Source organism: Meleagris gallopavo, chromosome 22 (assembly GCF_905368555.1).
Source record: "Meleagris gallopavo chromosome 22, MGAL_WU_HG_1.1, whole genome shotgun sequence".
Lineage (NCBI taxonomy): Eukaryota > Metazoa > Chordata > Aves > Galliformes > Phasianidae > Meleagris > Meleagris gallopavo.
In genome coordinates, this window is record NC_139425.1 from 9,673,194 (window position 1) to 9,700,030 (window position 26,837).

At 56.1% G+C, this 26,837-nt stretch overlaps 2 protein-coding genes and 2 long non-coding RNA genes across 16 annotated transcripts in view; 3 read left to right on the forward strand and 1 right to left on the reverse strand.

Annotated features, from left to right (window-relative positions):
* ZNF512B (zinc finger protein 512B) overlaps positions 1-3,425 on the forward strand; it is a 30,517-nt gene extending 27,092 nt beyond the window's left edge. For all 10 annotated transcript variants that reach the window (XM_085241908.1, XM_085241901.1, XM_085241905.1 and 7 more), the window contains one exon: positions 298-3,425. In XM_085241908.1, coding sequence (XP_085098034.1) covers positions 298-591 — 294 coding nt within the window. In that variant the 3' untranslated portion in view covers positions 592-3,425. The remainder of the gene's footprint in view (positions 1-297) is intronic.
* LOC109370757 (uncharacterized) lies at positions 353-6,331 on the reverse strand. Of its 2 annotated transcripts, XR_014887801.1 has the most exons (3): positions 6,079-6,331; positions 5,433-5,505; positions 353-4,738 (listed from the first exon to the last, which is right to left on the reverse strand). It is a non-coding gene; the product is annotated as an uncharacterized LOC109370757 (long non-coding RNA). The 2 variants fall into 2 exon arrangements; XR_004161852.2 differs by lacking the exon at positions 5,433-5,505.
* Positions 3,571-18,339, forward strand: UCKL1 (uridine-cytidine kinase 1 like 1). 3 transcript variants are annotated; one of them, XM_085241912.1, is made up of 15 exons: positions 3,571-4,007; positions 7,443-7,636; positions 7,904-8,010; positions 8,181-8,351; positions 8,614-8,685; positions 9,446-9,635; positions 10,065-10,126; positions 13,776-13,795; positions 15,747-15,845; positions 15,953-16,046; positions 16,198-16,260; positions 16,532-16,654; positions 16,955-17,062; positions 17,390-17,546; positions 17,986-18,339. In XM_085241912.1, the coding sequence occupies exons 1-15, from the start codon at positions 3,961-3,963 to the stop codon at positions 18,060-18,062; spliced, it is 1,584 nt and encodes a 527-aa protein (XP_085098038.1). In that variant the 5' UTR covers positions 3,571-3,960; the 3' UTR covers positions 18,063-18,339. The 3 variants fall into 3 exon arrangements, with proteins under 3 accessions (XP_085098038.1, XP_010720686.1, XP_003212090.1); XM_010722384.4 differs by lacking the exon at positions 3,571-4,007 and adding an exon at positions 5,607-5,822; XM_003212042.5 differs by lacking the exons at positions 3,571-4,007; positions 13,776-13,795 and adding exons at positions 5,611-5,822; positions 11,066-11,082.
* A 4,835-nt stretch (positions 18,340-23,174) lies between these two features.
* Positions 23,175-26,461, forward strand: LOC146542971 (uncharacterized). The gene is made up of 2 exons (XR_014887802.1): positions 23,175-23,660; positions 26,206-26,461. It is a non-coding gene; the product is annotated as an uncharacterized LOC146542971 (long non-coding RNA).
* The last annotated feature ends 376 nt before the right edge of the window (positions 26,462-26,837 follow it).

The window sequence follows — 26,837 nt, forward strand, 5'->3', positions numbered from 1 at the left end:
GCCATGCACTCGTGCTGGCTGTTTCCTTCTCTGTCAAGGAGCAGAGCACAGCAGCTCCCATCAGTAGTGGTGACGTAGTGGCGTGGCACAACTTGGCATCCCAGGCTGAGGGGCTCTGTCTCCCCAACACCCAGAGGCTGATGCCAGCCTGTGTGCCCTTAGGGAGGTGATAGCAGTGGGGTACGGGGGGCTGAGAATGTGGGGAAAGAGGGCGGGAGGGTCCTCATCTGATATGGGTCGGGGGTGCCAGCCCAAGGCCAGTCCCTAACCACTTCTGTTGTAACCCCGTGGACACAGAACTGGTTCCGAACCTCCTCAGAAACTGCCCGGAAAAAGAAAAACAGGGAGCAGCTTTCATCCAGCAAGGAGGAAAAAAAAAAAAGCACAAACGGGAAGAAAAGAGGGAGAAAACCCAAGGAGAGGCCTCTAGAAACATCCCTGAAGAGCAAAGAGAGCGTGGCAGCAAAGACTAATCACAAGAAAAGCCCTGAGCACTGGGAGGGCTCCCGATGCAGCTCCGATGGAGATGAGCGTGGCCCCAAAGCCCCCAGCCAGCGCAAGGGGGGAGTCAGCAAGGTGCCCGAGAAGTGAGCGTTCAGAGACTCATCTGCAAGGATTCGTTTACAGCCCAGGGTAACAGGGTGGGGGTCGCTCCCAGTTTTCCACCCCCCCTTCTTCCTCTCCCCCACCCTTCTCTCGCTCCCCCTTTTTTTTTTTTTTTTTTTAAAAAAAAAAAAAAAGTCAAAAAAAAAAAAAAAAGACAGAAAATACCAATTAACCACTTTAAGCAAATCATGGACCTTGTTTCACACTGGAAAACAAACAGGATTGAGCAAGCTGGACCACTCTCGCCCCCTCTGCCCATGTACATACCCCTGAGGCTGTGCCCATGCCCGGGGGGGGCTCTGCTGACGTCCCCTCCCGACCTCCCACCTCTGCGCAAAACTGGTGATGCTTGAGCAAAAGAAAAGTGCAATAGCAGCAGAGCCGCATTGGATCCCCACCTGCTCTTGGACCCCCATGGCTGCAGCCTCCCAGGACGGTGTTCCCAATGGTGCTCGTCCCGTGCAGGCAGCCTGGAGAGGTGGGAAGGGGCAGGGGACAGCAGGGCCTGGCAGCGGACGTTGGGTGGCACTTTTTGCTGCAGCATTGGGCTGCGTGGGGCCGTGCATCAGCAAGGCATGCCTTGAAACGTGTGTGGTGCAGGGCTTCTGCGATGGCACGAGGAGGGGACGGCGCCCAGGTGCTAGAGTCGATGGGAGAGGGGTTGCTGCAGGATGGGTCCGGTTCGTGGGTTTAACTGAAAGTTGCAGAATGATGTGAGCGTGGTGAGGGTGAGGGATGGAAGGGCGTGCGGTGGGGCAGAGCGGTGCCTGAGGGCACTTGGGGGTCCTCATCCCAAAGATGCTGATTTGGGATTGGGGGAGCAGGTGTTTGGTCACCCAGCTTCTGTGCTGGGCTGCGGGCAGTGTGCAATGGGGACACGGGGTCAGCATCAAGTGACAATCATGGGTCCTGCTTTCGGGTGAGTCCCCACTGCTGGGCACGTTGCAAGCCAAGCCTTGGGGCAGGGTCAGTGCAGGGCGTTGTGCCGTCCTGGCTTTATTTTGTGTCTGTATTCCCACGCTGGTGTCATTGTGACACCTGGCTTGGAGGAAGCGCCCCAGACAGAGATGTGTCTGTGCGGACAAGAACCAGGCTACCTCTGTCCCTGGGTTGTGGACACGTCTCGCTGTGGTTTTCTCTCGGTAACAGAGCAGAAAACCTTAATTCTGGTTTTCCTGCATTCTTCCCCACATCGGGGCTCAGGAAGGCGACCTTTGAAGGAGAAGAGGTTCTGCTTTTACTTTGATTGAAATCTCAGCCCTCGGTTTCCTTCGCTGCTCTTCACAACCCATCTCGGCACCATCCCCTGCTTGGGAACAGCTCACATCCTTTCCCACCGATGCATTGCTGCAGATGGGGACAGCGGCAGAAAGGGGCAAAAGGCAGAGCTGAGCAAAAAGGGAGGGAGGTGAGCAGGGACGGCGTCCTGCCCTGCAGGGTGCTCTGATAGAGGGGAGCTGGGGATGGGTCGGGGTACGGGGACAGTGCTCCTGGCACCAGGCTGTGCTCTCAGCCTGCAGCTGGCTGGGGAGCACCTCTGAGTCCCGTGTGAAAATGGATCCCTGGGGAAAAGGAACATTTTTATGAGGAATTGAACTCTGCAGGGTTGGGTTATTTCCCCTTAGAAGGTATTTTTTCCCCCAGTCATCATTATTCAGCGAGGAATATGTTCTCCCATTGCTTTCTTAATAACGGTTGAGGCAAAAAAAAAAAAAAAAAAAAGGAAAACCAACCTATGAGTGATCATAGAAGTGCAGGGAGGTGCTCCTCCCCAGTCAGTAATGGGCAGGGCTGGGTTTGGAGGCAGCCCCAGGGAGCTGCTGCTGGTACCCGGAGCTTTGGGGCAGAGCGAGCACACATCCCTTGAGCCCAGGTCTGCCCCAGCACCATCCTAGTAATGCAGAGAAACGTTTTGCTTCGCTTTGCTTTGCTCTGGGCACCTTGATTTCCCATTCCAAAGCAATGCCAGAAGCAGCAGTGCTGGGTTGGTGCTGGTTGGGTGCTCCGGGGCAGCACCAGCAGCCAGAGCTGAGGTGGGTGTGATACGGTGAGCTCAGCATCTCCTTATCCCCTTCCCGCTGGAATCCCCTGCTCCTGGGCACCACAGCCCCACATCCTGCACCTGCAGCAGCACCAAAACTCATCTTCACACCTCCCACAGCCGCACATCACTCAGGATAAGGGCTACACCTGCGTGCGTGGGGCTGGGACCCATCCCTCCACACAGCCCACCCCAGCAAGGGCTCCGACAGCATCCAGCACCGGCGGTACCCACGCCATGGAGCACTGACAGCACAGGGGGGGCAGGAAGGAGCCCCCCCATCCCCATGGTGCCATAAGCCCTGCTCCCCCCAGCAGCACTGTCCCCCTCCACCCGTCAACGCCGGGCCCGTTCTGCTCCTTCCTTTCTCTCCTCACAGCACCCATCCCACGGCATACCCGAATGTCTCTGTCAGTCGATGCCAGTTATTAGTGCATTAAGTGTATTTTGGGGAAAAAAATATAAAAAAAAAAAAAAAATTAAAAAAAAATTAAGAATTTTCAATTTATCACTTGTAACCATATATATAAATATATAAATATATATATTAAAAAAAAAGTGTTTATTTGCAAAAAAGAAAAAGAAAAAAAAATCTGTTTTAACAGTAAACTATCTTATAATGAACTCCCGATTTGTGCAGATCCGTTCTTTTGTTAATCATTGACAAATCCTCAGCTGCAGAGCACCGCAGCACGCAGCTATCAGCGCCGGGGAGGGAGCACTCCATGTACTGTATGTATGAAAAGCAGCTGTATCGAATAAATGTTTATTGATTTTTTATTGTGGTCATCGTCGTTGTTTGGTGGGTGATGACATCTGTGATGAGGCGGAGCTTCGCAAGGGGGGGTTCCTTGCTTGTGTTCCCTCTGCTGTTAGCACCGAATTATCCCGGAGGAGCCCTGCCCAAGGAGGTTGTGGATGCCCCATCCCTGGATGCATTCAAGGCCAGGCCGGATGTGGCTCTGGGCAGCCCGGTCTGCTGGTTGGCGACCTGCACATAGCAGGGGGTTGAAACTCAACGATCGTTGCGGTCCTTTTCAACCCGGGCCATTTTACGATGCTATGATTCTGCGGGGCTCCCAGGTGGGAAGGCGCACATCTGCATCCCCGGCTTCGCCCATCCCCTCCCCGGTCCCTTCAGCACCCACCTGTGCACACAGCACCCGGCGGAGCCTCACCGCACCTCTGCACGTCCGCGGCACCCGCCCGTCCCCGCATCCCCCGCCCGCACTACAAGTCCCGGAGATCCCCGCGGCAGCTCCGCCCTCCCGGCCCCGTTCCGCACCTCCCGCCCGGCCTCTCCCGGCAGCGCTATGGCCGCGGCCCCGGCGGCCGAGGCGGCCCCGGCGGCGGACGCGAGGTACGGGCGGTGCGGGGCCGGATGGATCCGCGCTCCTACCGCCATCGCGCAGCTCCGCGCGGAGCGGAACGCGTCCCCGGGTGGGTCGGGCTCTGAGTCAGCGCCGCGGGGATCGGGGGCCCTTCCTGCGCCCGTCCCGCCGGGCGGGGCTGCGGGTGGCGGCCCTGCGGCTGTCCCGGGCCGTGGATGGGGGCGGCCGGCGCGGGCGGCGTTCCGCGGTCCGGCGGCGCGTGGTTCCGCCGTTCCCGCGAGCCCCGTTGTGACGCAGCGGCCGCGGGCTGCTCCGCTGGGACGGGCGGCGGCCGTGGGCAGCGGTGCGGGGCGCGAGAGGGTCCGGAGCGGCGCCGAGCTCCCGGGGAGAAGCGGGGTCCCACGTCCCGCACAGAGCCCCGCATCCCGCACCTCTCAGGCCGTCCCCATCTCTTCCCCCTGCGACGGCCTCAGTTCTTCTTTAGCCCGAGCCCTCCGCTCCTGCGGCCCGTCCTCGTGTCCCGAGGCCGCGGGTGGGATTTTAGAAACCTCCTGGTAGGAAAAGATGAAATCCCGAACCGTTCATCCCGCACGAGAGCTGAGGACGCGGGCTGAGATGCGGGCTGTGCTGCGCCCTGTCGGACACAGGCGGGAGAGGCACCGGCTGCGCGATGGGGGACGATGGCACGTGGGCAAGGACTGCTGCGTTCCGGTTTCTGATCCCTTTCTTTTTTTTTTGTTTTGGGAAAGAATAGAAATCGCTGCGGAAGAGAATTTTATTCTTAACTTCTGAGTGTGCTTTTCCAGAGCAGGGATGGGAAGGGGAGTTGGCTGCAGGGCTGCGGCGCTGGGGACGCACCCCCGGATCCCGCTGTCCCCGGATCCCCAGCACTGTGCTGGCACTGCTGGAGTCCCGCGCTCATCCCATGCTGCACGTGGCATTGGCACTGTCCTACAGCACTGTGCACGGGGACAGCAGGGTCCCCATGTCCCCGGAGGAGGAAGAGGAGGAGGAAGGTCCTGACCCATCTCCAGACCTTCCCCTGCTCGGTGCCTGCATTGTCCCCAGTGCCCCTCGGAGCTGTCACCTGCCCGTGCCGGGGGTGATTTGATGACTAGGAATGCGTCCCCAAAGCTGTGCCCGCTGTCACCTGGCGTAGCATGGAGCTGATTCTCGAGCACTGCAGAACGAACCTTTGGGTTCCCAACCCCTGCGCTGGGCTCAGAGCTGCCGAAATGCTGGGGGGGCGGGGGGGCGGGCAGCGGGCGGCCGGGACCCGACCGAGCAGCGTTATTCTTAGTGCCGGTGTTGAGTTTCGCACTTGTTTACCGCTGTGGCTCTTCCCATGGAGCCGGAGGGGCTCTGAGCCGAACGCCGTGGGCTGTGGGAGGCTCAGAGCCCCTCAGTGCCCCCTCTCCATCCCCACCCCAGGACCCCTCCAGCCCCACGCTCACCGTGCTGAGCGGCCCCGTGCTCTGAGTGCCCAATGCAGCCAAAACAGCCAGAGTCCGGCAGTTGGTTGTTTGTCTGCCGAGAGGAGGTGTCACCCTTGCCCCCCCCCCCCTTGTTTTTTCTTTAATCAAGCCAGTGCTATTAATATCAGGTAATGAACATAATCTCAGCGTTAAGCTATCCTCTTATGCACGCTGAGCTCCCAGCACCTCCCGTCCCGGCGCCGTGCCCCCCCTCCTGTGCTGCCTGGCTCCGGGCCCCCCGCACTACTTGGGGCCATCCCTGTATGGCTCATCCCCACCGAGCAGCACCGAGCCCCCAACCATGAGCAGCCCCCCCACCTACGGCAGCGTCCGCTTCTCAGGCTGCCGGGCCCTGGCACCCGCGGGAAGGTGAGCTCCCCTTTATGGGGTGGGTTTGAGGTTAGGGTTAAGGGTTTTTCCCAAGAAAAGGGGATGGGAAGTGGGCATTGGGGCGCAAGGGACCCTCCGACACATTGGGGATCTCTAAGCAAAGTGAAGGGGGTGCACGGGCAGTGGGGGCAGCAAAGGATCCCCAACCCCAGGAGGAGGTCGGGGTGCCCCAAGCCCCAAGCAGGGCTCTGCAGGAAGGTTCCCCACCCCGGGGGATGTTTCCATTTGGATTTACCTTGTCCTGTTGTCATGCTGCTTGGAGGGAAGGGCCTCGCAGGGCTGCGTGTGGGACAAGGACAGCACTGCCCTCACTGCAGCCCTCCTGCAGGATCCGCCTGGTGCACGGAGCAGCGCTGCGGGCACTGCTATTAATAGGGCCCAGGCTCTGCACCGGGTCAGGAGTGCAGCCCTGAGTGGTGGAAAGGGACAGGAGGAAATGGGGAGTGGAGAGGAGCAGGAGGTGGTCGGAGCCGCCCTGAGGCCACGCAAGGAATTTGTGACCTTTGCAGAGCTCCAGTGCGGTCGCTCAGTGCTGCTTATCTGAGATAAATCATGGGAACGTTGGTTTGAGAGGCGGAGTGCAAAGTTTACATAGAAGTCCATAAGGGTGCGGGTGAGATGAGGCAAAGCAGAGAGACTCTGGAAATAGGATTAGGGCTCCCTGGGTCCAGGAGCACACTGCACGTGGATGGCAGCCCTGCAGCGCTGCGGGATGGGGCAGCATGAGCAGCACTTGTGCCACTGCCATGCTGGGATCATTGGGATGTTCATGGGCTGGGGGCTGGCAGGGGCGCAGCTCTGAGCAGAAGGTGCTGAGCGGGTAATGCTGGCGGTGGTTGAGAGCTCCTGGTGCTGGAGAGGGCTGGGTTGCATTGGTAGAGTGGATGCCCTGGTTGCAGTGGGAGCTGTGGGCAGCTTTACACACAGATGGCCGGTCTGAAATTTTGGTCATTATCTAGCATTATTCTAAAAAGGGCCATGGGAGGGAAGGGAACTAATCTTAATGCTGAAACAGCTTAAAACCCAACAAAATCTGCAAAACCCTGCAGTTTAAGCCCTTTGAAGAGGAAGGCAGCAAAGCCCCAGCCAGGCTGTACGTATTGGCACCGGAGCTCTCAGACCTGGCAGAAATATTGTCCCTACCCAATCCCACCTCTGTGTCCCGTGGGTGTTTGGGGAGAAAAAGACTGGTTTTTCAAAGCTGGCTATGGAGAAGCAGGACAAGCAGCTCTGGCTCTGGGTGTCGATCACTCCGCCATGGCCGTGCACACACACAGCTTATCTCCTGCCCTTATCACCTCGCAGCCGCCGTGTCCTGCTGCCAAGTGCCAGCTCTGGGCTCCGTTTGCTCCTCTCCCTCCTGACGCAGATAAGAGGGAGCGCTCAGCGGCTGCAGCCCGCACAGCAACGTGGGCACAAGCAGCTCCGCAGCCCCAGGAGGGGCGTTCCTGCCTGCAGCCCCACTGCCTGGTGCTGGGAAGCTCATGAGATGGTCCTGAAGGGTCTCAGCCCCATATAGGATGGGATTTGGGCAGAGATGGAGAGTTGCAGGTGGGGTTGCCGTGCTCGTTGAACCCACCGTTCCCTCTTTCTCCCCAGCAACAGCAGCGCCGAGTCGCTGGACCGGCTGTACCCGGCGGTGGGCTCCTCCAAGCCGCCCCGAAAGCGGACCACCAGCCAGTGCAAGTCGGAGCCCCCGCTGCTGCGCACCAGCAAAAGGACCATCTACACTGCCGGGCGGCCGCCCTGGTACAATGAGCACGGCACGCAGTCCAAGGAGGCCTTTGTCATAGGTGGGCATGGGTGGCTGCGTCCCACCGCTGGGCTGTTGGTGCTGCTGGGGGAGCCAGGGAGGGTTCCTGCTATCGCCATGCTCCCACAACCTCAGAATTGTGGAGTCACACAGTCGTGATGGTTGGAGACGATCATCCAGTCCAAACGGGTTGGAGCTGCATTGTCTTTAAGGTCCTTTCCAATGCAAGGCATTCTGCGATCGGTGCGGCGGAGCTGGCCTTGGAGGCAGGTCAGGGCTCTGTAGCCCCATCCCTTCTTTCTGGCAGGTCTGGGAGGGGGCAGCGCCTCTGGGAAGACCACGGTGGCCACCATGATCATCGAGGCTCTGGATGTCCCTTGGGTGGTTCTGCTCTCCATGGATTCCTTCTACAAGGTGAGGCCACCCAGCCCGATGGGGAAACGTGGTGGGGATGAGGCAGCATCCTCCTGCTTTCCCCTGGCCCCATGGCATTGGGGCAGGAGGAGACGTGGCACAGCAGTTGGGTGATGGTGATCTGGGGCTGCAGAGTGGATGGCCGCTCACTGACCCATCTTTGGGGCCAGGTGCTGACCAAGCAGCAGCAGGAGCAGGCAGCCAGCAATGACTTCAACTTTGACCACCCCGATGCCTTTGACTTTGACCTCATCATCGCCACCCTGAAGAAGCTGAAGCAAGGCAAGAGTGTGAAGATCCCCATCTACGACTTCACCACCCACAGCCGGAAGAAGGAATGGGTATGGGACATCGAGGGGCGTGGGATGAGGTGGTGGGCTGCCAGCTCTGTACAGCCTCCCAGTACATTGCAAGGGCAGCAGGCTGCAGGGAGGAGAAAACCCATGGGTTGTGCTTGTGTCACTGAGAGTTCTTTGAGTCCTACAAGTCCTCCAAAGCACAGGAAATAGAGGAGCTGATCATTCATTGTGTTATCATCTTCCCTGGAGTGTGGTATCTCTGCACGCATTCTCTATCCAACCACATCGATTTTTGCCTCTACAGAAAACCCTCTATGGTGCCAATGTGATTATTTTTGAAGGTATCATGGCATTCGCGGACAAGGAGCTGCTGAAGGTGAGGCAGCCCCATCCTGCAGCTGGGTGTACATGTTGCCCTGAATGTACTGGTTGCAGTGGGTATACTGAGTGTGCCAGTCGCAATGGGGGTCCTGGTAGCAATGGGGGCACTGGATGCACTGTCTTCCCATGCTGCATCAGCATCGCCTGCATGCCCACCCTGCATGCCCCATCCTGATGTTCCACAGCAGGGGAAGAGCCCCAGGCAGACGTGGAGCAGAGGGCCATGTCTCAGCCATTCCTTCCCAGGAATTTGGAGCCAAGCTGTGACCTGGTCCTTGGCAGCAAAGGTGTATCGACATGACCAGAAGTACCTCCGTGCTGCCCGGCTCAGCTTGCAGCAAAGCTGGCTGCAGCCATGCTCTGCAGAGCCTGGTGTTCCCAGGCTGACCTCGTCCAGCACTTCAGGCACTCCTGAGGAGTGCTCAGCTGCATGAGAACCCTATAGGCTCACAGTCGTGCACAAGCATAGCCAAGCTCAGTCTAGGAAGTTCCCTTCCCTGCCAAGGGAGCGTTTGTACTGCACTTTGCTGGAGCAACGATGACCTCCAGTGGACAGCTGAGTGCATCCCCAAGCAGTTTTCTTTCCTCTCATCCTTCAACCAAGGGCAAGCAGCAGGGATCCCAGCCCCCCGAAACGACATCCCCCGAAGTGCTGGGGCTGCATGTGGACGGAGGGCGGGTCCTGGAGCAGGATGGGTTTTGGGGTTGGCTGCAGCTTCAGCTGGTGTGATTCGTTCCCGCTGCTCTCCTTCCAGCTCCTCGACCTGAAGATCTTTGTGGACACGGACTCGGACATCCGCTTGGTGCGCCGCCTGCGCAGGGACATCAGTGAGCGTGGCCGTGACATCGAGGGAGTCATCAAGCAGTACAACAAGTTTGTGAAGCCCGCCTTCGACCAGTACATCCAGCCCACCATGCGGCTGGCCGACATCGTCGTGCCCCGAGGTACCCCACGCTCCTTATGCTAAATGGTTCCGTCAGGGCTCTGTTTTAGGCCCAGTTCATCAGTGACTTGGGTGTAGGGATAGAAAGTGTTGTGAACAAGCTTGCTGACAAGCATAGGATCATTAATGTTGGAAAAGACCTCTCAAATCCCCGAGTCCAACCTCATCCCACCGTACCCACTGACCGTGTCCCTCTGTGCCACATCTCCACAGCTCTGGAACACCTCCAGGGACAGCACTAAATTAGGAGCTGTTGACACCATTAAGAGTGGAGAGGCCTTGCAGAGAGAGACGTAGACAGATTGGAGAGCTGGGCAGTCATCAACTGCATGGAGTTTAACAAGAGCAGGTTCTGGATTCTGCAGCAGGGCAGGGAGGTTGGCACTATGGCCACACCTCACTGTTTATTTCTGCTTTTGGTTGACTCCAGGGAGTGGAAACACGGTGGCCATTGATCTGATCGTCCAGCACGTGCACAGCCAGCTGGAGGAGGTATGTCCTGGCTCCGGCCCCATGAACTCTGTGCCTTGCTTCTCTGTGTCCCGGTGCTCCGCCGGGAACAAACCCACCTCACACACTGCAGTGCAGTGCTCTGGGGGCAGCAAGCCATGCAGGGACAAAGCATCCTGCCTGGCTCCAACACCTCTGCTCTCTGGCTCTGGCTTCTCCTCTTCGCTCCCTGCAGCCATTGCTGCAGCCTTCCCAGTCCAGAGCTCTGTTTTCCACTTCAGTGCTGGGTGCAGCCCATGGGTGTCACAACCCAAAGCTTTGCCACAGCTTACTCACAGCCTGAGCCATGTCCTTCCCCACTGCTGACCACAGAGAGTCATATTTTGTATGGTTCTGGGCCTTGAGCCTGGGACCCATCCACCAAAGGACACAGTTATATGTTGCCATCCCTGAGCCATGCACCTTCCTCCCACCCTACTCATAGCTTTGATGTCGAAGATGTGACGATGCTCAGGGTGATGCTCTGGGAAATTGATGGCTTTATAAGTAAAGAGCTCAATTCCTGCAGAAATTCCTGAGCCCCAGATGAACTCCGAGCAGCCCCAGGTGATGGTGATCTGGGGCTGCAGAGTGGATGGCTGCTCCTGTGCTAGGGCACGGTGGGAGCTTCCCTGCAGCCAGGGCTTTCTGGCCTCCCCAGTTTACAGCAATACACTCTGGCAAGAATCTAAACCCTGCTTCTAGGACACAGAGCTCAGCCCAGAGCCCTGGGAGTTCTGCAGCCAGCAAACACGGCAGCTCCTGCCAGAGCAAGGGCTTGGCCGGGGCTTGGCATCTCTTTGGGGAGGGGAAGAAGGGGAAAAAAACTACATGTGAATGCAGGAAAATATTCCTATTTTTCCTTTTCTTTTGTCTTGAAACGCCCCTGGTGTTGGCAATGCTTAATACCGGTTGCATTGTGTCTTTGTGTTGCTGCCGCAGCGTGAACTCAGTGTCAGGTAAGAGCCCCTAACTGTCCTGTCCGTGCAGCCCGAGGCATTTCCAATGCCAGGCACTGCTTGGCCTCACCCTGACCTGCAGGCAGGTGTAAGGCCACCTGTAAGGCCACCACGTCCCTGGCCGTGGGAGAGGCTCTGCAGCGGCTCTCTGCGTTCAGGCATCTGCTCCCGTTGCCCTTCCATAAGACAAACGTTCAGACCCACCTTCCAAGCCCTGCTGGATGCTCTAAAGCATGCAGCCATTTACTTCCCCTCCAGCGTTTGGATCCAGATTTTTCCATTAGGCAGCCAGCTGGGTTCACAGGTATTTGTGTAGGAGGCAGAGCAGCAGGTTACTGCACTCAGGTTTCCATTTAGATCCCATTGTTTTATGGAGACACTTAGGCAAGTAACCCAAAAACTTAAATTTGGCACATAAAAGCTTTCAAAATACCAAAGATGAACAGGAAAAGGGTCTCTTCTTTACTTCTGCTCAAGCCATTTGTTTCCCAGACTGAGCAACTGGATGGTTTATTTTGTTTCTTTTTGCTTGCTCGTTGGAGGCCTTGGGACCTGGCATTTCCATTCAGTGCCATCTGTAAGCCCCCCGTGTGCCTGGAGGTTCAGGTGGGAAGCTGCTCTGTAGCACATGTGTATATATATGTGCATATAGAAAGACATACCCATATCACATTTCCTTTCTCTCCACTGATTTTCTTCTTTAATCAAATCTGGCCCTCAGTAGAGGTGATCTTTGCACTTTTCGTGCTCCCTAAAGCCCGCATATGGAGCAGTGCAATGACAGCCAGCTGAGGGAAATGACTTTGACCTTCAGAAGTACCTCCAGGGTAACCACGGCCATGGAAATCTTTAAGTTTTTAAGTTCAGTGGCTCCTGGTTCCCATTTGTGCCTTTGCTAGAAAGTTTAGAAAAAATATCCTGTGAAAATCCATTGATGCTCCTGGAGTGCTGGTGGGTGTCACTGTCTCTTGGCTGTGAGGACACAGCCAGGTCATTGAACAGAACCTGGATGCTCAGACCTGGCCCCAGCTCAAGGTATCCTCCTGTTTCCCATGCGCCAGGTTGATGTGCCACTGCCTGACCTCAGATGCTTCATGGTGAGGTGGTGTGGCCCTGGCACTGCTGCCCAGAGAGCTGTGGGTGCCCCAGCCCTGGAGGTGCCCACAGCCATGAATGGGCCCTGTGCAGCCTGGTCTATGGGAGGTGTCCCTGTCCATGAGAGTAGTTGGAGCTGGGTGGGCTTTAAGATCTCTTCCAACTCAGCCATTCTGCAATACCATGATTCTGTGGTTGTTAAGATCCCTTCCAGCCCAACCAGTCTGTGATTCTATGCGATGAGTGAATTCTGAGGAGATTAAAGAGAGCAGTGCCCCAGACCTACGGGCTGTTCCACACCACTGGCAGCCTCCACTTTGCTCTGCGTCCTCTCAGGGTGAAGCTCAGGTCTTGGGATCATTGCATCCACTTATTTAACCACACGTGCTGGAGCTGTGATTACCCACCCTTTGCACTATGCCAGGTGCCCAGCAGCACCTGCAGCCTGTTTGCTGTCCCGTTTTAGCAATCAGCCTGGCTCAAGGAGCCTCTGCTCGTTTCAGCTGACTTTCCCTCGCCGATCGATTCCCTCCCTCCTCTCCCAAGGTCTGGATCAGCTTGGCATGCCCTTTGCCAATTGTGTCTTTAAATATCAGCCCGTGGCGCAGTCTGATAGCCCTTGTTTGAAATGTCAGCTGTGAAAGCCAGCCGCTGTACGTGTTTGAAATGCCTTGACTGCATCACTCCTTTGTAGCTGGATGTCTCTTGTCTGCTTCCTGTTTGATAGCATGCTCAACAAAGAACCGAGGATGTTCCCTGAAGCCTTCCTGAGCGATGGCCACCCCTTTTCTCTCCTTTCTTATTCTTCTTCCTTTTTCTTTTTATTTTTTTCTTTTTTCTTTTTTTTTTTTACCTTCAAACCTTTTGTTCTGGGGGGAAAAAATAAGTTTCCAAAGTGAGATGTCTTCTTGACGTGCTCACGGCCGTCTGTCTGAATGCTCTGCCGCCTCACTGGGGAGAGGGTGGGAGCATCACTGGTGGCTGCATGATCTGCTGTGCCCGTGTCCATGTATGGTGTGTGAGCTCCCTACATGGACATCTGGTCCAGGGGGGGCCTTGGAGGTCCTCGAGGTCTTCCCAGCTGCTGGTGATGCTCAGCTCAGGGCTGGGTTTCTCCCACTGTTCGCATTGCTCTGGGCTTTACGGAGTCACCGAGGCTGCAGGAGGTGGGCACCGCTGTGTGCACACTGGGTGGAGGTTGTGCAGGCTTCAGCTCCAGCACATGGTTTGGGATTGCGGGGCCCGATGGCTTTGGAGGCATCAGGAAGCCCTGCAATGTGGTGCTGGATGGGACCAAGGTGTGACAGTGTGACAGTGTCCCTGCGGTGACAGATGGGGCTCAGCATGGAGCTGAACTGGTGCTTTGGGGAGCAGAGGTGACATGGTTTGGTCACCCTGGAAGGGGCGTTGGGGTCTGTATGGAGACGGCCATTCTTGGGCAGCTCCAAGAACCACCGATCCACTGGGACTTTTTTTTCCCCCCCTTTGACTAATGCCAGTGCTTTTTCCTTTATTTCATGTTCTGTTTGTCCCTCTCCCCTAAAACTCTGGTGTCTCCCGTCTTGTCTCCCCGAATGTCCCTCCCACCTGGTGACCAGAGGAAGCTACGCTGGGATATGTGAGGAGACCTCCACTGCTGGCAGCGTTCGGGGTGTGACACTAACAGCATGGCTGGGGCCAGGGCCGTGCAGCGTGAGCGTGCTACTAACCTGGGCTGCACACGGGGTCCTGCTTCTCTGGGGCTTCACAGGTCAAAAAAGGGTGGGAGGGACCCAAAAGTCTCTATCTTCATCCCTAAAAGTGATGGTGCTGAACAGCATCCCAAGAAGCAGGGCTGCATCCCGTACCCAGCCCTGCGCGGGGGTTGCAGGAGGTGCAGAAGGTGCAGTGAGGAGCTGCTGACAGCGTTCCCCAAGGGTTGCTGACAGCTCGAGATGCAGGGGAGGTGTTCTGGGGCTGCTGCAGGAGGTGGGAGCGGGAGCTGGGTCTCAGGGCACATGGAGCTGCCCTCCTGCATGGGGTGGTGGTGACGGGGGGAGAGGTTGCAAATTCAGGGACATGCCCCGATACCCAGGGCTGCGCTGGGTTTTGGGACAGCAGTTTGGGATGAGAGAGCATACGGGCTCTGCAGTGGGAGCAGGCACCCGCATCTGCCAAAGGCAGGGCTCAGCCCCTTGCACAATGGCTCACGCCATGTGGGTCATCTTCCCCAGGGCCAAAGGGGTCAGGCAGGGCTGTGGGTGGTGTCTGTGTCCCCAGGACCCATCCCCAGGCTGGGGTTGGTGGCAGGAAGGAGGGGGCAGAGCCACGCGGTGCTGCTGCGGTGCGGTCATGGTATGGACATAGCTCTGAGGGCAGCTAACCTGAGTTCTGGTGACTAACGGAGTGAGCTCGCTGGGCTGGTGCAGGGCACTGGGGGACTGCTGGCCAGAAGGAGCCCTGACACCCCCAGGCTTTGGGAATGTCCCATTTGGCGTTGGTTGGCCAACCTGATCGAGCTGCAGGTGTCCCTGTTCATTGCAGGGGAGTTGGATCAGATGGCCATTAAGGGTCCCTTCCAACTCAGACCATTCTGTAATCCCATGGTGGCTGGAGGCCTCACGCCATTGCGCCCTGCCCTCCTCCGTTCCTACCCAGTCATCTTTCTCTTCCTCTCTGCTTGTGTGCCTGTTTGTGTGTGCAGTTAACCCAGGTTTCTGCTCGGTTTGAAATCTTACTCATCTGCTGCTTCCATCTGATGGCTCCCTTCTCCCCCTCCCCACCATCTCCCTGCCCAGCTGTGGCCATGGCATGTTTGTGGTCTGATGCGTGGCTTTGTGACCCCAGCCCTCCTCCCAGACAAAGGCACTTGCCCATCCTGCCCAGCCCCATGGAAGCCAAAGAGATGTGACCTTCATCTCATTACTGCTGCTCTCAAGTAGAGAGGTGACTAATGGGGCCCCATTGTGCGCTTCCCCGTGAACGGTGTTCCCTTGATCCAAGAATAGCTCCCAACCCTATTAGTTATGTGGAGATGACTCACACAAAGCCAGCCCCGTCCAGCGGCAAAGTCTTGAAGCTGTTCCCAATTTGGCATCGCTGCGACCAGCCCTGAATGGGCCGGATGTGCTCTGAAGCAGCCTTACTGCAGCCCGCCACTGCAGCACTGCCCTGGGGGAACTGGGGATGGCATCACAGTGCTGAGCTCCTGCCCCACACCCAGCCCTTGTCCTGTGGGGCAGAGGCTGCTGTGACGGCCCTTCCTCAACCACTGAGTGGGGGACCCACCGCCAGGTCCCCTTCCTGAGCAGGGGGAAGTTTTCATATTGTTTTCCATGGAAACTCTCAGCCACAGTGGGTCAGCCGTGGCTCAGTGACCCAGCAGGGAGGGCACGTCCTGGGGCTGCACCGACCGCCCCTTCCCTGCCCCTTCAGAAGGTCCTGGGCAGGGCTGGCTGCTCATTGGGCTTGGCCACGTGGCTTTGTGTTGCGTTGAGAGCTGACATCTGGGAGAATGGCTCCGGCCGTGTGCTGTGCCCCGGCCTTCAGGCACCTCCCCGGAGCCCTCCTGACCCTGTGTTTGGTTTCAGGGCCGCCCTGGCCTCTGCCCATCAGTACCACCCCCTTCCGCAGACCCTCAGCGTGCTGAAGAGCACCCCTCAGGTGCGGGGCATGCACACCATCATCAGGTAACGGCGTGGCACCGCGGCCCCTGGGGCGAAGAGGGGGCTTGGCTGGGTGGGCTCAGCTGGCCTCGGGCTCCCGAGTCCCCAGAGTTCTGCTCATTGCCTTTCAGAAACAAGGAGACCAGCAGGGACGAGTTCATTTTCTACTCCAAGAGGCTGATGCGGTTGCTGATCGAGCACGCGCTCTCGTTTCTCCCTTTCCAGGTGGGTTCAGAGGCTGCACCTGGTGATGAGGTTTTGTCCAACCTCAGCTTCCACGGGCTGGTCAGCTTTCCTAATCAGCCCCTGCCTGGCTCCCTGGTAGCAGGGCTCACTGAGAGCCACTGTGGTAATGCTTCTTATGGGGTTTTTGCAGAGTTGCACTGTTCAGACTCCCCAGGGACAGGACTACGAAGGGAGGACATACAGTGGGAAGCAAGTAAGTGGGAGCAAAAGGTGTTTTCAAACTCCTAGGTGGGGCTTCATTAAAAGCCCTCTGCATGGAGGGAGGAACACCACAGGCATCTTGGGGTTCCCACCAAACCTGAGTTTGGTACCTCGTGTCAATGGGGCAAAGATGCCACCAGTGCCACCGGTGTGCAGCACAACCCTGTGCTGGAGGGGATGCACTTTGGGGTTGCCCTTTGGAGGTTCCCAGTATTGAAACCGAATGCTGTGTGCCCCCACCTGCCCGGGTGCTCTCACTTCAGATCACCGGGGTGTCCATCCTGCGGGCAGGTGAGACCATGGAGCCAGCACTGCGAGCTGTCTGCAAGGACGTCCGCATCGGGACCATTCTCATTCAGACCAACTGCAACACGGGCGAGCCGGAGGTACAGCATCTCCTGCCCACGGGCATGCACGTGGGGTTGGCTTAGGTGTGGTGTGAGTGCTTGGGAAAGGCTTTAAAAGCTTCTGAAGTGGGTTTTGCCAGCGTATGTGTGCACACAGGGCTGGTTTGGTGTCTGCACCGGTGCCTGGCCCCACTAACAGCTCAGATTGCAGTGATGGGGACGTGGAAAGACCCTTCCCTCCTCCTAAAGATGAGCTGGAATTGCTTTGTTGCCTCCATTCTGTATGAGGACGGACCCCTGTGCAGTGCCATGAGCTGACCTGTCTCTCCCCCTGCCCAGCTCCACTACCTGCGGCTGCCGAAGGACATCAGTGAGGACCACGTCATCCTGATGGACTGCACGGTCTCCACGGGAGCTGCAGCCATGATGGCCGTGCGGGTGCTGCTGGTATGGAGGGTATCGGGTGGGTGGGGGCAAGGGGGGGGTTTTGCCCCAGGCAGTGTACAAAAGCCCTGCTGAGGGCCTTGCATTAACACTGAGCCTTCTAAAGGGGGGTGTTGAGGGTCACAGCAAGACCTGGAATGTCTCCAAGGCGTTGACAAAGCCCTTCCTAGGATAGTAACAGCTTAGATGTAGGTGGTTCATTGGTCTTATACCCACCAAACCCTACACCCAGGGACAAAAAGTGGTTCCAGGAAGGTCCTCGAGTGCTCCGAGTGCCAGAGTATGGACCATAACACAGCTCATCCCACACACTCCATGCTGTTCCTGCAGGATCATGACGTCCCGGAAGACAAGATTTTCCTCCTCTCCCTGCTGATGGCAGAGATGGGTGTCCACTCGGTTGCCTACGCCTTCCCCCGGGTGAAGATCATCACCACAGCTGTGGACAAGAAGGTGAATGACCTCTTCCGGATCATCCCTGGCATTGGTGAGTACCTGAGGAGGAATGTTCAGTGTTTCTGGTCTGCTCACCAGATGCGGTGAAGCCCTGATTGCCAGCAGCTCAGCCTTGTTTTAGTCTGCCCTTGTTTTACTGAGAGACCCTTTGCCTCTCCTGGTGGAGAAGCTGGGCTGGGGCAGCTGGGGCAGCTCTGTGCCTCATTCCCTGAACTGCTGCCTGGAGGAAGCTTGTCCTCAACAAGCTCACTGCGTCCTTCCATCCTCACCTCTGCTGTGCCAGGAAACACCCCTGCCATGGCATGCTAAAACAGTCCCCAGTGTGCTAAAACAGCCTCCGGGCTGCTCCAGTTCTGCTGCTACACAAATGCTAGCACCGTGCAAGCTGTCAGATAAACCTGGTTTTGTTTCCTCGCCTGCTGGGCCAGTCCCAAGCTCTTCAGAGCTTTCTCTCTCCCTTCTCCCCATAGGGAACTTTGGTGATCGGTACTTTGGGACGGATGCTCCTCCTGACTGGAGCGACGATGAGGATGCTCTCAGCACTTAACTGGGTGGGAGATGCCACCGGCGCCAGGCAGCTTCAGCATCGCACCTTAACCCCTCCTGTCCATTGCAGATTTCTCCTTTCTCCTCACCAAGCATATATTTTTTTCAAATCTTTCATCAGAGATCTAGGGCATATTTTTTCAAACACAAATCCTAGTGTGACTTTGTGGACAGCATAGAGTGGAGTTAATTTATTTTAATTTAACTATTTGCCTATATAACTTATTGGAGATATTTTATAAAGAAAAGTAATAAATTTTTTCTCTGGTTTTCTTGAATGGAGCCATTGCTTGTCATGGCCTTGTGCTGCCCCAAAGGAATCACAGGGTCATTATAGTTGGAAAAGACCTCTGAGATCCCAGGTCCAACCCCAACCCACCCCACTGTGCACACTGTCCATGACCCTCAGTGCCACATCTCCACAGCTCTGGGACATCTCCAGGGTCAGTGACCCCACCACCTCTGGGCAGCTGTGCCACTGCATCACTGCTTTTTTGGAGAATAAATTATTCCTAATATCCCACCTGAATCATAACCCATTGGGATTGCCCTGCTCACTCTGAGCCCCCTGCTTGCTCCTGGGGGCAGAGAGGTGTTGTCACCTTCCTGCAAGGCAGGGTAACCCCCCCCGACCCAGGTCTCCGTGCTGAACCTCATCAGGAGGAAAACCCACCACTCTTCCCCTGCTCCCTCCTTCTGCAGCCTCATGCTAGGGATGCAGTACCACACTCCAGATCCCACTGTATCCCTCCTTCCTGCAAGGAGGCTGAAGTTCAGCTTGGATCCTGCTGCACTCGAGCTCAAAAAGCACCAACTCTTCTTCCAGCTCTGCAACCAGACTGAAGCACATCTCGCTTAGCACAGCCTGCTCTTGCTGCATCAGAGCTGTTGGAGGTGCAGGTCCGTAACGGCCTGCAGGAAGCTGCCAGCGGCCAGAGAAACCTCAGTGGGAGGGAGAAGGCAGTCAGAGGAGGCTGTGCTGAGCACAGAGCGTTTTCCCTTCCTGCACGATGCAAAGTACCGATGCCACATCCTTGTGCTGGCAGTAAGCGGGCCGAGACGAGCCTACTCTGCATTAGGCAGCCCTGGATGGGAGAGGAAGAGGGGACATTGTGCTCGGCCACTGCCAAAACGGAGCCTCCAGGTGACAGCTTGGTGTGGGCTCGGCAGTGAGGAGCCCGAAATAACTGCCATTGCTCTACAGCACGTTGTGTAAACCCTCCACTGCATTTAAAAGAAAGCAGCTGCCCGAGTTCCTGCAAGCGCACGGTGAAAGCACGAAGCCCTCAGCTTGAAAGCCACGCTCCCAGCCAGCGCCGGCGCTTGATTAGTGCCTCTAAAAATAGCTCCTTGCGTAGGTGGAAGGAGAGCTCATAAGCACAAACATAGGAGAGGCAGACATGGGGCTTCGGGCTGGGGCAGCATGTAGCCAGGAGCTGAGCATCACCGGGCATCTTCTGCTCTCAGAGTGCTGCCTCTGTGCAGCCCAGCTCAGCCCCATGGAGGAATGCCCACCAGCCTGCGTGTGTACGGCTCCTGCAGACCTCCCTGAGGGACACGAGGCCACGTCTGATCCTGAGCCCAATCTGCTCTCAGGGTCCACCCTGAGGGTGAAGGGCCCACTGGGGGGCAATGCAGTACCTTCCCACTCAGCATCCTTCATTAACCCACACACCCTGTTCCCTGGAGGCCTCACGGACACAGCAGTTCCCGGTTCCTCAGAACAAGCCCCCAGCAGGCAGCGTGTTGGGGACAGCCATGGGGCTGTGAGAAGTGTGGGTGCAGCAGGGCTGTGAACCGCCACAACAGCAAAGGGCGTCCGTCATCCGTGGTCCCCTGTAAGCCTGATGGGCACCACTGACATCTGTAGGACCCTCCACCACAGGAGAGGAGAACAACCTAACAACCTCGGGGAGAAGAGGGAGGCACCACGTCTCGTTTTGCAGCACGTCCAAGCTGCCGAGTGCCACCCACGCACCCATAGCCCCAGCACCCATAGCCGGCACCATGGCAGCACAGCAGGGTGCGGCACGGCCCCATGGCTGCCGTGTTCAGGGCCAAACACTCATACCTGCCCCATGGACACAGCCCAGGGCAACCACAACAAACAGAGCTGCTGGAGACCTCTGCATCCTGGGCAGCTCCTGCTTTAACTGCGCTGTGTCCACCATTTTCCCTTGCACGTCTGCATTTGTCCTCAGCAGATCCACGTTTTTCCTCAGCAGACCTGTACCTTTCCCCCACCAGATGCACATTTTCCTTTAGCAGATCCACGTTTTCCCCCACCAGACCCCTATTTTCCCTCAGCACACTGCACACCAAATCCCCACATTTGGCCACCACAGTGCTGAATTCTACCTCAAGAACGTGGTGCCTTCCCTCCTCACCCCTGCCCACCCTCCCCCTTCCCCACTGGCGGCAGAATTGTTAAATTTAGCGGCACGTTCCACAGTGGGTGGCCTTGTCCCATCCCTGCTGCCATCACCCTTGCGACCAGCCAGCTGCAGGATGTGGTGCTACCTTGGCAGGCGCCATCTTGGGAGGCGCCATCTTAGGAGGTCGCCATCTCAGAAGGCTGCCATCTTGGGAGGCCGCCATCTCGCGAGGCCGCCATCTCCCTCTCCCCACTCCGCCATTGCCATCGCTTCAAGCTCAACTTTCTTCTGCGTGTGACAAACTGCTGGTGGCAAACACACCACCTCGGAAACACTGCGTGGGTGGTGGGCGGCTCCTCCCCACCTCTGCCTTTCAGGCCGCCCGGTGTGGCAGCCATGATGGCCGCTCGTGGGGCCAGGCAGTGAGAACAAGAACAAAGCAACACTTTTTTTGGCCAAGATATTTGCAGGTGCTCCTCAAACTCTGATGGGTGAGAGGTAGTCTTAGTGTTAGCCAGCATGGCCATAGCCCTGCAGCACAGGCGATGCTCTGCAGGACAGCCGCCTTCAGAGCCCAATGACCTCCATCTGATGCCTGGGGGTACCAAATAACGAGGAAAAAAATCTCCATTTTTCTCAGTTCATACCAGGACAACTCCGTGCTCTCAGCTCTACTTTGTGCTGTTCGACACAGCCAACGTTTTTCCAAACAAATTGCATTGCTGTAATACAATATTGGTGAATTACCACCTCTTGCTTGAGCAGCCCCCAGCAGTGCCCCCCACTGCAGCCCCCAGTGCTGCCCCACCTCAGTCCCCAGCCCCCCCACACCACAGGGGCTTCCTGCCCTGCCTCAGGAGCAGCCCAAACCACAAACTCTGACCGACAGCAGAGCCTCTTCAGCACCATCCTCCCAGCACTAAAAATAGAACAGAGTGGTGAAAAAGAAAAGAAAAAGAAAAAAAAAAAAGAAAAAGAAAAATCAACCTGAGAACAATATCTGCTTGACCATCAAAGAGCAAACACACTCATCTCGAGGCAGAAGCGCCTGTGAGGAGAGTTTTTGGGTTGCGTTTTCTCTTTCTGCAGCAGATGGCCCTGGGTTTTTCTGAGAGAGATGAAACGTTTTGTTGCTTCCAGCCCTGGACTGAGGCCCCTCCAGCACTGCCCATTGGTGGGGCTCTCTCGGGTCAGAACAAACAATTCATTTTCCTTTCGAGCTCTCTGCCCATTGGTTTCCTGTCTGTGCAGAAAGAGGGCTTCGATTTGAGCATTTCTCCACCACTCATTCCAAAACTGAACAACTCATCGTGGGGGTTCCCATCCAACCCCAAGGTCCAGCAGCAGACCAGAGCTCCGGTCAGGAACAGCTCTATCCAATTGCAAAAAAAAAAACAAAAAAAACCCCAAAGCCTCAATTTTTGTGCATTGCGAACAAGGACATTGGTAGCACATAGCCTGCAGCAGGGCCTGCATTGAAAGCATTCCTCCATTCGGGTGGTTTTTCAGCATCAAAATGGCAGTGGAAAATGGGGTGCATGTGAGCACGGCCATCAGACAATGCGTGAGACACTGTGCACAAATGTGTTTACCTGTAGCCAACACAAAGGGTGACTGGAAACTTCTTCAGTGACACCTTGCATTGAGCTCACAGCCCTCAGTCCTGTCTGCTCACCGCAGAGACATTTATAAAAAGCAAAGACATTAAATATATATATATATATATATATATGTATATGTGTGTGTATATATATATATATATATATATATATTTTTTTTTTTTTTTACAAAAAAACAGACAAAGAAATGCAATTTTCCCCCCACTGTCTCCAAAGCTGAATAATTGTAAGAAGAAAAAGCGTTGGGAAAGAGTTCATAGGCAAAACCCAAAGTCCCCACAGCGTCCACAATACAAGCTCTGAGCATTTGGGATCTTACAGAGCTGCACTTTGGGGAGGTTCTCCCTGTTTTGAGACTCCTTCAGCAGCATCACAGCTTCCTGGTTTAGAGTGGCGTTCCCCACCGGGTTGCAACCAGAAGCACACAGCTTTGCTCATGCCTTGGATCTGCAGGGCACATCGTACCGCAGTCAAAATGTTGGCCATCAAAATGAGGAGAAAATGTTGGATCTGGAGTGTTCGTCCTCTGCTTCTCATGAACTGAAAGAAAACAAACTCAAACCAAATAAAAACCACGCAGATGCTCCACTCTCTCCGTTCCTTTCTTGTGCAAACAATACAAGAAAGGAGGGCTGAGCAGCACCAGCGGGTCCCTGCAGCAACCGTGTGGTTCCTGGGTAGCTCTGACACAAAGGAGAAAAAACCCCAAAGCCCCTGAAAAGTGAGACCTGGGGTCAGGGCACGCGGGGAAGAAGCAGGGCACAGCTTGAGTGGGAGAGCAAGGGAGGATCGCTGCCTGGAGCAGAGCTGGGCGCAGGATGGTCACTGCCCATTGCAGAGGCAGCAGGATAAGGCCACGTGTCCCCACTGCGGACACAGTGCTGTGGCCTCGCAGGAGGAGCGCAGTGCTTCACATTTGGGGACACTCCAGCATTGTCACAGCAGGTTTTCAACCTTTCCTTTTGTTTTCCATCCGCAGACTGTATGTTTTACGGCCAACATGACTCTTCTTGGCCTGCCGAGGGAAAACAAGGAATAACAGTAAATTGGATACCCTCCAGACCTGACACCTTAAGGCTAAGAGGAGCAGGAGCCGCACTGCTCTCTGCTGCTGGCCTCGCTGGAGGATCTGCCACGGGGTGAATGGATGTGTCTGATGGGGCCAACCCCAGCACTCTGCCTCCATTCAGAGGAGCAGCAATTAGGAAACACAGGTTTTGGTGGCGGGGTTGGAAATGAGGGACTTATTGTGCCCCCAGGGCTGGGGAGGGGGTACCCAGAGCATCCCTCCATCCCTCCCAGCCCCCTAACACAGCCGCTTTCGGGTGACTCAAGCAGTGTCTCACTGCATTGGGTTGGGTGGTTTTTGGTTTTTTTTTTTTTGTATTTTTTTTTTCTCACTTCTCTTTGCCGCCCTGTGTCTGTCCAGCGTGTAATGGAAATTTTACCACAGCCGCTCACGATGCACAAACAGGAAGCCAGCAGAAAGTGTGGCAATTCGCTGTAGCCTGGCTTGACTCCTCTGAGCCACGAGGACAGGGACGGCCATAAAAGCAGCGCGGGCGCAGCGGGCGGAGGGATGGAGCTGGGAGCTGCAGGTGAGAGGTAAGGCAGCACTCCCCTCTCACAGCTGATTTCCCCCTCCTCTTAGAAGCTCTCCCTGCCTCTTTCTGCTGGGCTCCTTCTCGCAAAAAGGCAGGCTGGCAGGGCTCTGCTGTTCCTTCTTTGCTCTGCCCAACCTTCCCCCCACCCCAGCCCTGCTGCTACAGATTCCATTTGGCTTCTCCTTCCCTGCAAAGCCTTAAAAAAGTCCCAAAATCTTGATCATGGATTTGAAATAGAGTAAACTGAGAGGATAAAGCTGTGGCTCTGCAGTCCCCTTAATTCCTGCCTGAAAGGTTTCTCTTCTATTGACCCCAGGCAAATCCATTGCTCCACTGGCACAGCCTAGCTCACATGCCTGGGGACACACCTGGCTCTGTCCATGCCAGAGCACGGGGGAAGGTGATAGGACCCAAACGGAGCAAGAAATCCAGAAGGGACTGAAACCGATCGCTTATTCCTTGGTGCCTTTTCTGACAGCTTCCTGGGCCTGAACGGGCTTTGCATTAAGACTGACGGTGCTCAACTTGAAAAAGCCTTCCCTTTGATTATGCAGTTAATTGTCAATTTAATATTCCTTCCTCCATGCATAAGGCAAATCACTCTGCCATGAGAGCCGCCTTCCCAGAGAAGCGATTTTAGGCACCCCATAGCATTAGGAAACTGAACTCCACCCATTACCTGGTGCAAATCTTGCAGGGCATCTCCGCAGATTTTAGGTGAGAGATTTTGGGTGAAAGATTTTGGGCGAGTCTTGCAGAAGCGCTCTGATGCTTCCAGGGTGCTGCCATCTGCAAACGGGAGCAAAGGAAGGGAATCTGCTGCTCCATCTCTGTCCCAACATCACAGCCCATGGCCAGATGGGTATTTGTGGGTCTGAGCTGCTCTGTGCCTATTTGGGAGATGTTGGGTCCATGCAGCATGCAGCTGCCTGGCTCTTAGCCCCACATTCTGGATGTGCAAAGGTTTCTACCACCACTGCTTGCAGGAGGAAGCATGGTGTGCATTTGGGAAGGGGCCGACCCCTAACGAACCTCATGGTCAGGCATGGATGCAGAGAAGCTGAGGCACAGCAGAGCTGAGGGGCTGCGTCTCTGCTCTCTCTTGCACAGTCCCTGTAGATGGGGGATCTGGGTGGGTGCAAGATGCAGGATGCGGGGCACGGGGCGGTGGCTGCCCGAGCGAGGGGCACCTCGAGGACTGTCTAACCTGAGAATGGTGAAACATGAAGGTCAATCTCAGGTTCGTCAGCCCATGAGATGCCTTTTCCAGAGCGGGATGGGCAGTGCCGTCCCCGCAGCCCCAGGGATGCAGGGAACATTATTTCTGAAAAATGCATGAGTGCTGGCACGGCCGTTTGTGGGGTGGGGATGGGATGGGGAAAGAACAGAGCACGTACCAGGAACAAACAGAGATAAGCAGCAGCATTCTTTGAGAGAAGCTTCTGGAAGCTTGGCGGCGTTTTAGCGCCGATGCTGTCACGGACCACAGGGCAGGGGCTCCCGCCTGCGGCTCTCTGCTCACGAGCCAAGAGGCTCAGAGTGCTCCCAGTGCCTCATTAGGAGCTGCTCTGCCTCTTCCCTGCTGTGAGGCCACGGCTGCACGCCGGCACGAGGCAATGAGCGGAGCTGGGGGTGAGCCTGGCATCCCTGAAGCATCGCTACCGCATCGCTCCTGAGCAGAGGAAGAGACAGTGACATCCCTGTGAGTGACAATAATGAGTCCCCAGGCGGCACACGGGGCCCTTCAGCACTGAACGTGTCAGTAATTTATGATGGAATATTTATTTATTTTTTTAAATATCTTCTGAGTTGAGCTTCCTAAATAAAACAAACAAGATGCAATTACCAGTTTCGTCATCTTTCCAACAATTAAGCGACGAATCCTAAAGCACGGGGACTGAAAGAAAAAGGGTCCAAAGCATCACTAGCCCCAGTTCTGGCCGTGGGCTGTGGTGATGAATGAACCGAGCTGACCGCCCTGGCTGTGACAGTGCAGCACTCTGTGCCTGAGCCACTCCCAATTGGCTGAGGGGCAGAGCAGCCCCAAAACATCACTGCCTGATTCCTAGGGGCTCCTGGGGGTGCTCAGTGGCCATCAGATCAGGGAGATGCCCGGGAGCAGCCCTGGGGATGTGCTTTGAGGCACGAGACAGCTCCATCTGCTCCCAGCCCAGCCTTGGTGCAAGCCTAGGTGGAGAACTGAAAATTGCAGCCGTTCTCAATGATTCAATAAAGAAATTGAGAGAACGCACCATGCACAAAGTGAGGGGGAAGCAGATGCTCCCCTTCTCTCCAGCCCTCAAGACCGCTCAGCTTCTGCCATGAGTTGTTCTGCAGCTGGGGGTCATGGGGAGCCCCCTTATTGCAACCTCAAAGAATCCTTTGGCCTTTTGGGTGACCCGCCGAAAGCAGCCGAGCCCTCATTTTTGGGTTCCTCTGCACAGGGCGTGACTGAAGGTGTTCTCACTGTGTGCTCAAGTTCTACTTAACGTTTTTCTTTCCTTCTCTTGAAACGTTGATACCTCATACAGGAATTTTAATTTTAGAGGCAGCACTTCTGCAAGATGAAGTGATTGCTGAGCTCCAAGTGCCCGCTGATGGAAGCTCCAGCAGGGAGGGAGGAAAAGGCAAACGAATGACTCCAACCTGCAGCCAGAGGTGCGTATCTGTGTGTAGCAACAAGGCCAGGAGAAGAACATCTTTTGTGCTCTATTAGAGAAGGAATATTCCACTCCAGAAGTGTATTTAAGCTTCAGAAGTAAAGTTGTAAGCTGTGTGCTCTCACACAGTGACTCACCCCAAGGAGCTCGCTGCCTTCACTTTGCACATGGAAACTTTGCCTATGAAATGCAGAGCAGATCTAGCCCGGGGACTGGGCTTGGGGTGGGTTGGGGGGGCTGGTATGGGTCCGTGTCCAGGAGCACAGCGTGGGAGGAGGGCTCAGCTGCAGTGCTCACACCTGACACCCATTGATCTCTTCCCCAACCCCATGTACCCCCCACTCAGCCCTCTTCCCCTCTCCCAGTCGTACGGATCCCACAAAAATTGCTCACCCTTCACATCTCTGTGTCCCCCAAACAAATTCTCTCCAACACCTCCCACCCCTCACACACCCGTTTGCATCTCACCACCAACCCCTGTGCCCCCGTGTCCACAGGCACCCACCAACACCCCCACA

What these genes read in the sequence shown, in the direction of transcription:
- UCKL1 (XM_010722384.4), top strand. Translation starts at nt 5,755, where the DNA reads ATGAGCAGCCCCCCCACCTACGGCAGCGTCCGCTTCTCAGGCTGCCGG. An exon ending in TGCACAGCCAGCTGGAGGAG is followed by an intron (nt 10,127 to 13,775) that starts GTATGTCCTGGC and finishes CCTGGTGACCAG; the next exon opens with AGGAAGCTACGCTGGGATAT. An exon ending in GCAACACGGGCGAGCCGGAG is followed by an intron (nt 16,655 to 16,954) that starts GTACAGCATCTC and finishes CCCCCTGCCCAG; the next exon opens with CTCCACTACCTGCGGCTGCC.